Source organism: Perca fluviatilis, chromosome 11 (genome assembly GCF_010015445.1).
Source record: "Perca fluviatilis chromosome 11, GENO_Pfluv_1.0, whole genome shotgun sequence".
Taxonomy (NCBI): Eukaryota; Metazoa; Chordata; class Actinopteri; order Perciformes; family Percidae; genus Perca; species Perca fluviatilis.
This window is the reverse complement of record NC_053122.1, coordinates 20,766,822-20,781,508: the sequence shown is the minus strand read 5'-3', so window position 1 is coordinate 20,781,508 and position 14,687 is coordinate 20,766,822. Positions and strand designations below refer to the sequence as shown.

General features: G+C 41.1%; 1 protein-coding gene across 2 annotated transcripts in view; it reads right to left on the bottom strand.

Annotated features, from left to right (window-relative positions):
* Positions 1 to 1,763: 1,763 nt before the first annotated feature.
* The window catches only part of rock1 (Rho-associated, coiled-coil containing protein kinase 1), a 38,485-nt gene continuing 25,561 nt past the window's right edge, over positions 1,764 to 14,687 (bottom strand). The window contains exons 17-33 of one of the 2 annotated variants that reach the window (XM_039814883.1): positions 13,935 to 14,041; positions 13,617 to 13,767; positions 12,545 to 12,705; positions 12,256 to 12,440; positions 10,443 to 10,512; positions 10,250 to 10,353; positions 9,756 to 9,921; positions 9,540 to 9,633; positions 9,366 to 9,454; positions 9,071 to 9,262; positions 8,806 to 8,971; positions 5,887 to 5,957; positions 5,665 to 5,753; positions 5,464 to 5,542; positions 4,938 to 5,199; positions 4,011 to 4,218; positions 1,764 to 3,819 (exon numbers count right to left, since the gene is read on the bottom strand). In XM_039814883.1, the coding sequence (XP_039670817.1) occupies positions 3,768 to 3,819; positions 4,011 to 4,218; positions 4,938 to 5,199; positions 5,464 to 5,542; positions 5,665 to 5,753; positions 5,887 to 5,957; positions 8,806 to 8,971; positions 9,071 to 9,262; positions 9,366 to 9,454; positions 9,540 to 9,633; positions 9,756 to 9,921; positions 10,250 to 10,353; positions 10,443 to 10,512; positions 12,256 to 12,440; positions 12,545 to 12,705; positions 13,617 to 13,767; positions 13,935 to 14,041 (2,246 nt within the window). In that variant the 3' untranslated portion in view covers positions 1,764 to 3,767. The remainder of the gene's footprint in view (positions 3,820 to 4,010; positions 4,219 to 4,937; positions 5,200 to 5,463; positions 5,543 to 5,664; positions 5,754 to 5,886; positions 5,958 to 8,805; positions 8,972 to 9,070; positions 9,263 to 9,365; positions 9,455 to 9,539; positions 9,634 to 9,755; positions 9,922 to 10,249; positions 10,354 to 10,442; positions 10,513 to 12,255; positions 12,441 to 12,544; positions 12,706 to 13,616; positions 13,768 to 13,934; positions 14,042 to 14,687) is intronic. The other variant, XM_039814884.1, reaches the window with a different exon arrangement.

Here is a 14,687-nt window from a genome sequence, read left to right as displayed (position 1 = left end):
CCTAGCTACGCACAGAAATATTCACATGTATAAAACCGGTCGTACGCCAGGTCCTGCGCACCTTTCCTTTATACATGACAATCCACGTGAAATTGAGCGCACATGAATAACTGACTGACCCCGCCTTGCCTCCTCCCATAAATGAATATGGAAATTACTATAAATGCACCCCCGACTTCATTCTTTGTCCAATCACAACGGGTTATTCCGCTGCAGACGAAAAAAAAAAAAAAACTTCACTGGTGATCGCGGAGGTGGAGGCGAGACATTTTTTTTCTGTTTGGAGGTTTGTCATCTTAGATAAGCAATAAAAGAAAATGCCCAGAATGGCAAATGGTGAGCGGGCGGTGAATGCACCGAACCATGGCAGAATAATAAAAAAAATAAAGTTTAATGTCGAAGTGGAAAGCAAGAGAATAGTGGCAGCGCCACACCACTTACAGATCTCAGTGTCAGTCCAAATTACGCCAAATAAGCAGTTTGAACTAACTGATGTCATTTATTTTATTTATTAAGTGTTAGTAGCTCAGTGAAACTGAGTCCAGCGCGAGGGAGACCTGACTCAGAGGAGGAGATGTTAGTGAGGCCAGCGTCTCCACGGCAGGTGACGTGCGTCCCGCCTCCTGTGCGCCATGGATGTCTGAGCCTCAGCAACTAAAGACTCACAGACACTACTGCATTTTCCGTGTAATTTTCCGCGAGTGAGATATTTCATCTATGGGAAATACAGAGGATGACTGAAAGTATTTTCTAAGTGGATTTATCAATCATTTTCCGTCCTCATGTTTAACAGAGATTAAGTAGCCTGCACATTAAACAGTTGTGTGAAAGATGTGAAACATTATCCACATAAATGATCAAACTTTTATGGAGTATCAGCGGATATCATTTTTTTTTCACAACGTTACAGACGTATGCCAGTAACTGTAGTCGAAACTTTATTTTGTAATGTTTAGTGATTTTCTGAACTTTTCATTTAGAATTCGCTACGTTACAGAGCCAGAAAAGACTTTGCGGACGGCCCGCACATTCTCACGGCTGCTCAACAGTTTGCGTGAGGCCCGCACATTCTCACGTCAAGTTATTTTTTATACATCACAAAGTGTCCGTGAAAACCAGCGTACGCAAGCTTTTCGTGCGTACGCAACGTTTATACATGAGGCCCCAGGTGTGTGAAAACATGGAGGCCACAATAACAGAAGATTCTCTGCTGTTTTCTTATGCGAGCATCCAAACAGCACATCGCCAGGTGTTTTTTTGTTATCTGCAGGACAACGAACGGGAAAAGACACGGATGTATTTCTTTTTTTATACATAGGCCTATTTATGAATCATTTTAAACATATTATGTCTGTATGTTTCTTGGCAGAGGCATTTGTCCACAATAAACAGTTTATTATCATTGAAATATGTTCAGTGAACCAAAGTCGCCTCCATCAAACGTCAGTTGTCAACAACGCGTCACCAACTGTGGAACTCCGTTATCAAAATCCAGCCCGAGTTTCCCACCTCTGATTCCCACAGGACGTTACGTGAATGGTGACGTTTTCACTCGGAAAAACGTTTTTCCGATGTCCATGAACGCACGGACATTCTCAAATAAATGAACACATATCACAGTAATAGTCCTGGAGCTTTTGGGGCCTCCTGGGCAGTTGCCCACTTTGCCTGGTTGGTCCAGCCTTTCGGATGGACCGATGTATGAGGAGATATTAAAAATATGAAACCCAGGATGGGTATCCGTAGTGAAAACTAATATAGAGTGAATGATAAAGATATGTTTATTGACATATCCATCAGTGCGGACTCCAATGCAATTAACCATGCAAATTATCCAAGACAAGAGTAGATCATAGTTCCAGTGCTTTTTTTTAACTGAACAAAAAGTTACAAATAAAAAGATTGCGGAGGTATTCCATAATCCTTAGGTCTCTTTCATTATATACACTGTGGGGGGTTTGCATTAACGGGACATGACCTTGTTAGAGAAACAACTTGTAATCGTTAACTAGGACAATCATTTACATAGGTAGGTTCACTTTAGGTACACCATCCCGAAATTTGTCTTATGATATGAACCGAGTCTAGGGACTTTGTTTTGACACATTAACTATTGCAATGTGTCCATAAAGAGGTAATCTAACATATATATATATATATTTTTTTTTTATGTACTCAAACCAGAGTAAAGAAGTTCTGATAAAAAGTGTGGTGATTTTCTTAAAAAATAAAGGATGGAAGAGTTAAGATTTGTCTTGTTTTGGAGAAGAAAAAGAAAAAAACAGATATGGCAGTAAAATCAATATCCAAACGTTAAGGCACTAGGTGGGCCAAATGCTACACCTGTTTAGTCTACAAATAATTTACAATTCAAACAGTGCAGTTTTACATTTGTTAACTTAATGTTTTCCTTTTGAACCATGTATCTATGAATCAATGTAAGGCAATACATAAAAAAAAATAAACAATACAAGAAAAAAAATATTACAGAGACAATGTACCAAATAAACAAAGACAAGTCAATTAAGTTTTAGGACTCCTATATGCCATTACAATGGAATATTCCTTATGGCTTGGAGCAATAAAAATAATTATAATAAAAATAATGCATAGATTTAAATGATGATCTTGCATGCTCCTCACTCAATACTCAAAACGTCTAATACTTATGTCCCAATACTCTTTCCCAAACCTGATAAGTGACTTGCAGAGTGATAAGAATGAAGGCAAATGGCCAGAGATATTAAATGAAGGCATCAGTCTTTTTCTTTTTTCTTTTGTTAGCTGGAAACAGAAGTATGCTTGCATTTAGCTAGAGTATCTGTCAGCTGGGGGAAAAATGACAAAATATTAATTTTCCACCCCTTAGAGACAACCACTCACTGCAGATCTGCAATCCCTGTATGACAGTACCGTAAACTGAACACATACAACAGAAGTCCCAGCAAAACCCCCTTTAACCTTCCCACTTCTATCACAACTGTCATATAATATGAAAAACCGAAAGTCTCCATGACATAAGTCCCTCAATCACTCCGCTTCTCCACATCTTTAGTTCAAGACGAGTGTGCCATCTTCTGGTAGAAATGGAGAGCTGTATGTTGAGTCGAATGAAGGTTATCTCTTGAATGTGGAAAGGTGATGGAGGGGGTATCAGGCCTCTTAATGTCCATGATGCCTTGTGTCTGACATGTGTTGCAATTTTCCAGCGCTGGATATTTATTGATTAATGAATTCTTTTTTTGTTTTATGCAATACAGGGTTCTTTGTTTTTGAGGATGAGGGAAAGTTTAGAGTCCAGAAAAAAATCCCAGAGGTTCAGATGGTTAGCTGAAACAAAAAACAGAGACAGGTGTCCAGTAAAAGAGAGACACAATATCTTAAACTTGGTTAGTAACCCAATCTAAGTCAATGTACAACAGAAAAGCTGGTTTACAGACACTCCAACGTTAACACCGTTAACACCTTTGCATCATGTTTGACAGGTAATGTTAAAATCCTTTATTTGGACCAGTCTAATGAAGAGTTGTATAGTAAGTCTATAAGTTAGTAACTGAACCCAACAACACATTAGTGCCAATTAGAAAAAAAACCCAAGTGTCCACTGGAAAGAGCCCAGGAGTCAACCAAGCAACCAACCAACCAACCAAGCAACCAACCAAGTGTCTCGTGTTAGAAACACCCAGTAACACAATTAATAAATAGACAAGTTTAAAGCGGTAGAAAAAGATCTAAAAAAACAAAAACACTTTCTGAAGAAGTTGCTGTCAACAAGTGCTGGATGTTGTGTCTGCTGCTTGGAGGGTGGACTGCGCTCTGCTACAACACAGGAGACAAACAGCAGGTCACGCGACTGACTTGACCACATCTCAGCCCACCAGATGGGATATAATAAGACTTCTGACTGCAGCACACCCTCACTTAGTGCCTAAAACAATAGTACAGTGCCTCATTGTATGTCATGCAATTATCTCAAAAGCCTAGACAGCAGTCACAAATTGTCAAGTTACCTCAGCTTTCCTGTATTGCTTTTAGGGTTCTTGCGGAAGGACTGGTTTGGTCCAGAGCGAGTGGACATAGACCGAGGTGAGGCTCTTGAAAACGTGGATGGTGGGGTCTTGGGAATCTTCTTTCCAAGGTGGCCAATCCATTTCTTCTGCTCATCCTGGGTCAGGGCCAGCAGGAGCATGTCCCGGGCAGAGGTCACATCGTAGTTTACTGTAGTGGAGGGCACAAGATCCAATCAAGAATCAGTTCTGACAAATAGGACCACAAAACTACCCCGCATGTCGAAGTTGGCCCCTAAAACATAAGAAATAGCTCGTTTTGTCCAGTCAACATTCCAAAATCATTCAGTTTACTATAAAAGATGAATTGGCAAATTGTTTAAGCTGTACTTCATGGGAAAGTTATTTAATGGGTGTGGCTGTATTTCCTGTATGAACTCACTGGATATACTGCTACTCAAAACCAAATGAATTGACAGAATGTTATGCACAATTAAGAACATTAAGTGGCAGCTCAATGAGTCACACATACATCACATTTATACATCTTACAAATTAATTTGTTTTCAATTTTAACTTTGGTAGTGTGTAATATTAAAAGGGTCTTTGTGGAGATATTGACCACTAGTAGCACTATGGAGCTCATTTTCTATGAGTGCGCCACCGTTCTGCTCATCTCATGCACGCGCACAAGGATGCACTGATCAACAGGTGGCAGTAGCACACCAAGCTATGCTGCAATCCACCAACAAAGACAGGGAAGAAGAAGACTGCTGGAATTACAACAAAAAAAACTGAGTTTTTGGTGAGTAACACTGAAAGTAAACATAACCTTTGTCTGTTTACAAGAAAACTCCCCAGGGGACCTTTAAGTTACAAAAGCTGCAAGTAACCCGTGTGCCATGTTCAACTCAAACTCTCAAACTTTACCTTTGCAAGGTGCAATAACGTCCTCCTTTTTGTCGAGGTGGTCCTTGTGGCACTTGACGTGGCAGCGGCGACACTCTAGGGCCGGAGGCGGCTTGAAGACGTGCCACAGAGGCTTGGAGCAGGCCTCACAGTTGGAAGGGAAGTGATATAGTGTAGGGATGAACTCGTGGCCTTTGTGTGGGAGACAGTTGGTCTTGTCGCCCTGAGGGACCGTCTCCATGTCCGCCTCCTTCCTGCATTCTCCCTCATTGGCATACAGAATCTGAGAAAAATAAGAGAGAGAGAGAGAGAGAGAGAGAGAGAGAGAGAGAGAGAGAGAGAGAGAGAGAGAGAGAGAGAGAGAGAGAGAGAGAGAGAGAGAGAGAGAGAGAGAGAGAGAGACCGTCAAAAACATCTGCACTAAAATAAGCATTTCTGCTGAGCAGAACTTTACAGAATCTGTCATGACTTTTTGAAATCAGAATTCCAGGCAGAATGCAAATATTAAAATCTAGTGCAATCTCCAGCACAGCAAGAAGCCTCCAACCTGGAATATCCTTGGAATCTCTTCTGTCTCAGCACGGTACACATCTCCTTGTGTGACTGGTCTTACGTGAAACAGTTTGCTGCACAAGAAGGCACAACATTAGCAATTACATATAAGTACACTACTACTTGCAGCGGACATTTTTTCAGCACAACTGTGACTGTCAAAAAGGGGTAGAAAAAAAAAAAAAAAAAGACTTACTCGATATCTAGTACCATTGAGGGGTTGGATTGTTCCTTATCCTGCTCATCATTGTAGAACAGAATCTTCTTGCTGCTCACCACCACATACTGCAAATATTAAAAAGGGCAATGAGAGGAAGACTGATATTACCCTCAAGGGGTTGGCAGCATTCTCTACAAACCATAACATACTTCCACACAATGCAGGTGCAGAGGAAACGCCAAATAAAACACAACATACCTGCTTCTTCCATCCGTATCGCTTGATATTTGCACGGTTAGGAATGGACAGCCAACCCTCCAATCTGGATTCTGAAAAGCAGCCCAGACGCAAACAAAACTTACAAATCTATGCAGTGAATTAAATGCACTGTCGAAAAAGGCCATGCAGTGTTTAAATCCAAACTCAACTGGGGAGGAAAAAATAAAAAGTTAAGTGACAAAGGTCACAATTGTTTCAAAACAGCAGGCGTACCCCTAAAGGAGCTCTGCCAGAATTAAGGTAACTGCACTGGAGTAGGTGATTAGAGAGGAGTTTTGATATCCCCATGCAAGAGGAACATATTAGACATGGGTTAAGTCCTTCTTACAGCATGTTAGCAGAGCATGTCAGAATTTATCATTTCAAATTATGTTAGAAGCTCTTTAATAAGAGTTTTGCAGCAGGAATTAGTATTTATTTTCTGTAAATTAGATGGATCACTCACTCCTTTCATAGTAGCAACCATGTGCATTGCAGGTTATGTACATTATTTGGGGCTAAAATTATAATTTCAAGTGCATGCAGCTGAAACAACACAAGTTAAATGGGGACAGTGAACTAATAGTGGCTTGTCTACTGAATGTGACATTGTGATGGAGGTCTTTGTATCCAAACGAGCAGTAGGCTAACTTCTAGGTGATCATGCCGGCAAAAAAATAAAATAAGTGCTAGGTGTTTGAAGCACACAGTGCCATGAATTAAAAACGGCTTTCAGTTTCAAGACACGTTTTGAAAGGTGCTGAGAGTGAGGCGGTAAACCTCACGCAGGGCGTAGTCTAGTATGACGGTAACCTCGGATCTGATGTGGTTACGTTACCGTTGGGGCTGACCTTGTGACATTAAGCAAGTTCACTGCCAGCATCTTTTGCTTAACATCCCGTTAAAAAGGTAAGTCTTTTGTTGGTCAGACGGTTTCGACAATTTGGAATGATATTTTTCCTCTCCACACTGTCAGGCTTCTTTCAAAAGTCTTGCTGAATTCCCCTAAAGAGATGGCTTTTCTCGCCTCTGGTAAAAGAATACTCCAGGGCAAAAAGACACAAACACAACAGCTGCAGCACAGACCAGGCAAGAGGGGCTCGTCCACTCAGTTACTCACAGAGGGAAAGGAATAGACGTTACAAAGATAAGAAGAGAACCGACTGGACATGAGGGAAATAAAGAGAGAATGATTTAACCACAGACAAGCATTTATGAAAACAGACCTATAATAAGACATGTGTAAATAGGGATATGTGCTAGGTGTTTACCATTGTGTATTTAATTTTAACTGATGTTAATCATTGTACAGCTATATGGCAGCGTGGCTTTAAAAAAAACTAAATTGTGAGATTGCCTCAGATTTCTTCCCCTTAATTGACTAAACCTAAAACCACAGGCGCTTGTTGAACGGCCTGTTCAATAAACACCCGCTATTACCAGTCCCTCCAGAAAAACGCGATTAAGCAATAGCATAACTCAATGCATAATCAGCCAAAGTCCGCATATTTTCAAACATGCCGCACTTTCGCCGCATAAATTACCGATTTCCACGCAAAATATGCGGTGCTTGCAAGATTTCATAATCCCCGCATTTTCGTTGCAAAAAAGTCACATATATCTTAGCAGAAAGTTGAAAAAATGTTGCGTTTACTTCACTTCACACAAGAGCAGCCATTTTCCCCTGTTGCCATGGGAACGTTATGAAGTGACGTAATTACGCGACGTGAACATCATCGAAAAGCAGGTGTTGGAGGTTGAATTTGACCTATGAATTTGACATGTACTTTGAGTCTTTTAAGTTGGTATCAAATAAGAAAGCTATCTCAATATCTGACGTCTACTCAAATTTCTTTGTTTAAGTGCTCCTGCTGTCTATATTAACGATTTTTGAAAGTCTGTCTCTTTTGTATCTTTTATTTCTCTCCATTTAGACTATTACTTTTATTTTTACTTTAATATTATTTGTATATATTTGTATCTTATTTGTTTACTTATTGCAATGACTGAATATCTGTAAACTATTTTTGGAAATAAAGTTTAAAAAAAAGCAGGGTGTTGGGGGAATCACTTTCTTTTCTTTTTCATCAAACCGCATTTTTTGCATGTTCCCGCATTTTTTGCAAGTTCCCGCAATTTCATCGCATAAAATTGCATAAATATCCTGCATATTCCATCGCATTTTTTAAGAAAACGTGCCGCATAATCAAGGATTTTTGCCCGCAACAATCACAAAAAAAACTTTTCTGGAAGGACTGTATTACGTCTTAATTATACACAATGTTCCCAACACGGAATCATTACTTTAACCACCCTGAAAGCATGGATTAAACACTCCACGCAGAAAGTAACAAAACTGAGAAACTGATTGATTTCAGCAGAGACAAAAGATGTGACCTGCAATAAACATTTAAAACATTAAAAAAAATGCAGCATCCCCCAAAGGTAGTGCTACCTTTTGGTAATAAGAGAATTAAAAAGGTCTAAGCTTGAGCTCAGTCAATGCAAACATTCAAACTCATACAAGGAGGAGGAGGGTAAAGTATGGTATTTAAATGAGTGAATAGTGGATGCACATCATCAACCCAACACATCTTATGTTCATTTGTATCATAATTTGATTTTAAAACACAAGGACCTCAATAGCATGGCATCTACAAGGTGCAAAATACACAAAAGCAGTAAAGAAACAGCCACACTTTGAAGACCCCTAAACCATTTTCTTTGGTTTGAACAAGACAAATACCGTCTTTCTATGCAATTCCTAGACTATTTTAATGCTCTTAAATTTTATTTTCCAAACTTTTTTCGCTTAATAGTCGCAGAATAATGGAGGAATTGTGCATTTGGGACTTGAATTTCTTACGCGTAGTAAAAGTAGCAGCAGCAGTGTCCAGTTAGGCCCTGTGGTGACCCTACCTGCGATGTTGCCGTCCGTCTCATCTGTCTGCAAGCTGGTGATACTAGAGCTATCCATGCGCTGCTGCAGGTCGTTCAGTTTCTCCCGGAGCTGCTCGATGTCGCTCTCCTTGCTATCCAGCTGCATTTGCAGCTCGTTGCGATATGTGCATTCCTCGGCCAGTTGCTGTTGGTAGCAAAGCCATGAGATTTGGGTTAAAAACAAAAGGAGGGGCACATTTTTATTTTACTGGGCTCTAATTCTCCTGAGACTTCTTCAACGTACCGCCTGCATCTCGCTCAACTCCTTCTGGTACTTGATGGCCATGTGGTTGAACTTCTCCTTCTCCTGGTTAAGCTCCAGCTGAAGCTTCCGGTTCTCCTTCTCCTTCTTCCGCAGGTCGGCAGTACTGCCCTTCTTCTTCTGGTCCAGCTTCATGTCCTTGCGGTTCATGATTTCTGCCAGCTTGTTAACCGCCTGATATATTAAAAGTAGGTGAATAGTTGGAAAGCATCAGTCACCAATCTCTACTTTGCATTACTGGCGTTTGCAAATACCTTCCGACCAAACGCAGCTTTACCTGAGTCTTCAGCGTGCGCTCCGTGTTAAGGACCTTCTCGTAGTTGGCCTTGATTGTATTTGCAATCTCTTCCTTCTGAGCTGCATACTCTGTCGAGAAAGAGAGACTCAGCTTGTGCAACAACGCAATACGACTCAAGCAAAAGAGACATGAAGGTCACTGAAGGGACAGTACCTTCTTCCTGAGTACTGAGCTTTTCATTTAACTCAGCCTTCTCTTTACTGAGGTTCTCCACATCTTTGGTCAGAGTTCTATTGGATTCCTCGAGCTGCATAGAAACCTCAATATTATCCACTCAAAAAGGGAGACAAATTAAGTTGGATCTTAATAAATGTACAACATAATGTACATTGTGGAGGTAAATAATACAACCGTGTTGGATTTGCTCACCCGTGCAATAGTAGACTCCTTCTCCGCAACGTCCTGCTTATGTCTACTTGTTGCCTTTTTGTTCTCCTGGCTGAGCTCAAAGTACTGTTCCTCCTGCAGTGCCCGGGCGAGCTGCTCTGACTCGGCCTTGGTCACTGTCAGATCCAGCTGGGCAGACAGGGAGTCCCTTTGTCCAGGAGAAAACAAATGTGATAAGTAAGTAAGTAAGTAAGTAAGTAAGTAAGTAAGTAAGTGTGTATATGTATATGTATATATATATATATATATATATATATATATATATATATATATATATATATATATATATATATATATATATAAAAAAAAAAATACTCCCACATATGTAACTTCTTCAGCATTTTGTCATCATAAGACCACAATCAAAAAAAAAAAAAAAACTCAAAACCATACATTAAACCATTAGCTGATATTTGGGTGGTTACATCAAAGTGATGGGCCTTGAGGCCTATGGTGACTAGAAATGAGTCGCTTACCTTTCACTGCATAACTCCTGCACCTTTTTATGAGCATCTTGTACCTGCCGGTTCCTTTCCTCAATCTCCTCTTTTAGTTCCTTGACCTGAGTTTTGTAAAGCGTCTGAGGGAGGCCAGACAGAAAGTTTAGCCAGTGGCGTTCACATGTTACAAAGAGGACAGAGACATTGGGGAACTGAGACTTATACTTACAGAAAAATACTGTTCGGCCTCAAGCTGGTCCTGAAGTTCCCTCATCTGTCCCTCGTTGCCTCTGTATTGTCTGTTAACACATCAACCAAATACATTAAGTACTTTATTTTCATGTCTTCATTAATTCTATGTACCTAGCTAATTTTACACGCTCACAAGTTTGAGTACTTTCCAACAACACTCATTAGCCAGGCAAACAGAGCAAGCCTCCAAGTCCGCACCTGTGGTGAAATGTGATCAGCACCGCAACCAGCGGCACTGGCTGCAGCACTTGCCAGAGGATTAGCAATGGAGTTGATGGAGCTGGTCTCTAAACCCTAATCCTTTGATGCAAACACCGCTGCAGAACAGCTTTGGCATAGTCACCATAAGCTGGAATAATAGCACTTATTTGAAAATAGCAGGCAATTGTAGGGCAATTTACGCCTTGACTTCCAAAGAGCATTACTGGCCAATGGCAGAAAATTAGAGCTCCTGGCTGGACCGGCTGCCAGTTAATTTGAGAGTAATACCAACTGGCACACGGGCGGCTGTGGCTCAGGTGGTAAGAGCCTAACGATCGGAAGGTTGGTGGTTCAATCCCTGGCCCTGCAGTTCCATGTCGAAGCGTCCTTGGGCAAGACACTGAACCCTGAAGTGCCCCCGATGCTACGCCATCGGAGTGTAAATGAGCGTGAATGTTTATCTGACGAGCAGACGGCACCTTGTACGGCAGCCTCGGCCTCACCAGTGTATGAATGTGTGTGAATGGTGAATGCTTCCTGTACCACGCAAAAGCGTTTTGAGTAGCCGTTAAGACTAGAAAAGCACTATATACAGTCGATTTACATTTACAATAACTAACCTCAAATGTTCCTATTTACCAAGTGAACATTATACAAATGTTTATTCTGATTATTAAAGTTTCTATTCCATTTAATTTATTTAAATTACATGGAGACAAAGTCCAATGTAATGTAATAAGTGGATGGACAACATGTTAAAGATGCAGTAGGTAAGTCTTATAAAACTAACTTTCTGTCACATTTGCTGAAACTGACCCTATGTTCTAGTAGAACTACATGAATTATGTAATATAAAAAAAAAATCCCGCTCCTCTGGCACCACCTACAGCCTGTAGTGCGATTGGCAAAATTCCACCGCTCCCGGTTGATTTCCTCCAATCAGGGCCACAGGGGGTGTCCATCTGCCTGTCAATCACTGCTCAGGCACGTACACGCATATGTAGCGTTCTCCCCTCCCCCTTCCCAGCGCAAAACTCGGGTGAATATTGGAGTGGCTTTTCAGAGGTGGCGTGAGCTGCGGGATTTTAAAGATCTGAAGAACGACGCAGATGTAGCCACATTTCCTCTCGACAGGTAACGTAATTACCATGAATGATTTATCTTTCACTTGGTTATTAGTAGTCAAAAGTCCACAAAGCTACGTTGGTGAGCATGATAGTAACGTTTGCACAGTGGTCGGTCTGATATGATGATGATGCTGAAATGGCTAACGTTAGCTTGCTAGTTAGCATCGTTTTACTGTTGGCGAGTAAAGTTAACATTGTGTTGGTGTTTAGTTATTGAACATGTTGTCTGTCTGACATGCCGTTAGTTCTGTCACACTCCCTTGTGTGGGAGGGGCTTAGGAGACGGTTTGGGCTGCAGCAGAAAGGGGGGAGGGACTGAGAAGTTGTCGATGTTCAAATTTGTTGGCAAAGTCCTGGATCTTCACAATCTTACCTACAGCAGCTTTAAATCGTACAAACACGTAATCCATTTTTTACAGTTACAAATGGATTTTAAAATCATAGTGCAGGAAGGCCACTCACTTGGTCAGCTGTGCCAGCTGGAACTCCAGCGAGCGTTTACTCTCTAGTGCTGTGTTGATCTCCTGTTTGAGCTGCTTCTCTGAACACCTAAGACGGTCCACCTCCTGCGTGCGGCTCTTCAGGTCGTTCTGAGACTGGACACGCTTGCTCGACTCCTGTTCTCCCTGTATCCGCAGATTCTTCACCTGGGGAAGGACGACATCAGAGAGGCGAGTTATCGCCGATACGAGGCAACACAAATGCATCTTTATTTGAAACATTACGAGCACTGCCAAAAGGGATTACTCACCTCATCTTCCAGCCTCTCTTTTTGCTTCATCAGCTGCTCCATCTTCTGCACCGACTGCTTGAGGTCAAACTCTAACATCGAGCACTGCTTCTCAACCTCCACTACCCGGCTCTCCGCTCGCATCCTCGCGCCGTTCTCCTCCGACATCTTCTGCTGAACAGCTGGAGTAGAACAGTGACGGGAAAACAATCACTTCCTTGTCGGCAATTTATTTAGTTTCAAATTCGATTGATTTTTTTGTTCTACTGCCAACTGATGTGAGAATATCAACTTGGTAACCCTGAACTCACACTGAACAATCCATCTGTGCGATATGTAACAATTCTAAAATTTCCTTCCAAAATCAATAAATAATTGGAGGAATGTGTAGTGATAATTTATTAATGGCTTAGAATCAGTAGAACAAATGTGACAAAACTGGTTGAACACAAAATCAGATTTTCAGCAGCTAATGCTCTCTTCATTTTCTATTACTGAGGGCATACTCTGAGCTGTATTTGTTCTAAGGGGATTTTTATTTTATGTAAACTACAGTGCGTCTTTGGAGCTAGAAACACAACAACATGTTAATGTATGGGGGCACAGAATCCAGATGAAATATTTGTCCTTAAACCTTTTGATAAAAATCAGGACCTTTTGATGAAATCTGTAAAACTGACAATTACCAGCCTTAACTGTTAGCAAGAGAGCCGTCATGAAAGAAATGTGCCTTTACTGGCATGTACAAGGTGAAAGGAAAGAAATCACCCGGACGGATCGTCATTCTATTGCAAAAACTGCTTTAGAGTCCTGTTTTAATATGCAATGAGGCACTGTCCTGACATGCTGACTGGCTTACACTCCTTGAATTCCTCCCACCCAAACATCCCCTGCAGGTTAGTCTGATAAGATAGTAGACAAGAAAGAAGACAAGGATGAAACAGGAAGAGGAAGATGAGTTCAGAAAGAGTTAATTAAAATAAAAGATGGAGAGGCGATACAAACAGACAGAGGAGTTCAAGTAGGATTCAAGAAAAAGAAGGGAATGAATAGAAAAAGCAGCCGGGCATGCTCCGGCATAGGACTGGCATACCATTCATGGCAGCTGATTTGGCTTCTTCAATAGACTCATATTTGTCAGTGAGCTGTGCCCGCGTCCCCCTGTGCTCAGTCTGTTCCTGCTCCAGACGCTGCTGCAAGGTCTTCAGTTTGTAGTTCAGGTCTATCTCCAGGTTGTTCTTTTCCTGTGGGGAGGGGTAATGACCGGGCAAACAACATGAAGGCAAGCTGGACACACAACTGTCCTATCATCTCGTCAGAAATACACAGCATTTTCTGAAGTTCCACAGTGTGCTAGCGTATATATTACAATATTTGCAGAAATACTATTACTACTACTTCTTGTGTATACCTTCTCCAGGTTATTGCTCCTCTCCTGGGCCTGTTTGCGTTCCGCCTCCACTTTGGAGAGGCTGTGCTTCAAGTTTTTGTTGTCCTCTTGCAGGCCTGCCATCCTCGCTGAGAACGGACAATCAAGACAAATCGTCACTCTCATGGAGTTGATCATATAAATCGGGCATTTCCATTGCAAAATCCTCTTTATTAAAGCCATTTAGATATATATATTTTTAAATAAATTTCAATGTCAACGTTCACCACAAAAAAAAAAAAAAAAAAAGTACTTTGATATACTGTTCTGAACTTCAGAAAATAACTTCAACATCCCTCCATCCGGAATAATTCCATGACTTTCAGAAGCTTGTTCCCATTAAAAGATAACTGGCTGACAGATAAATCTGGGATTGATTTGACTGCTGTGGGCGCTGTCAGTGCATGTACATGTCCCACACATCAGTGGGAGAGTGAGGGATGGCTTCTATTACGTGGGATCTCTGCAGCTGTCTCAAATGTCGGAATGAGAGAGAGTCTAAAAATAAAGTTTAGAACCACACTGAAAACTGTTTAGTATATTCAAATTCTGCCCTCTTCTTTCCTCTTAGGCCTTAGCTCTTATGTACTTTATACATCCCTGTCTTTGTCTTTAAAGTAAGCTTTTAACTCTGATGTGACAAATCTCAAACCACGGTTATGAATTAATATAGATTTTAGTGCTGGATTTGCATTTGCCATTATTTCATTTGGCATCATTTGCGCGTCAGTGGTT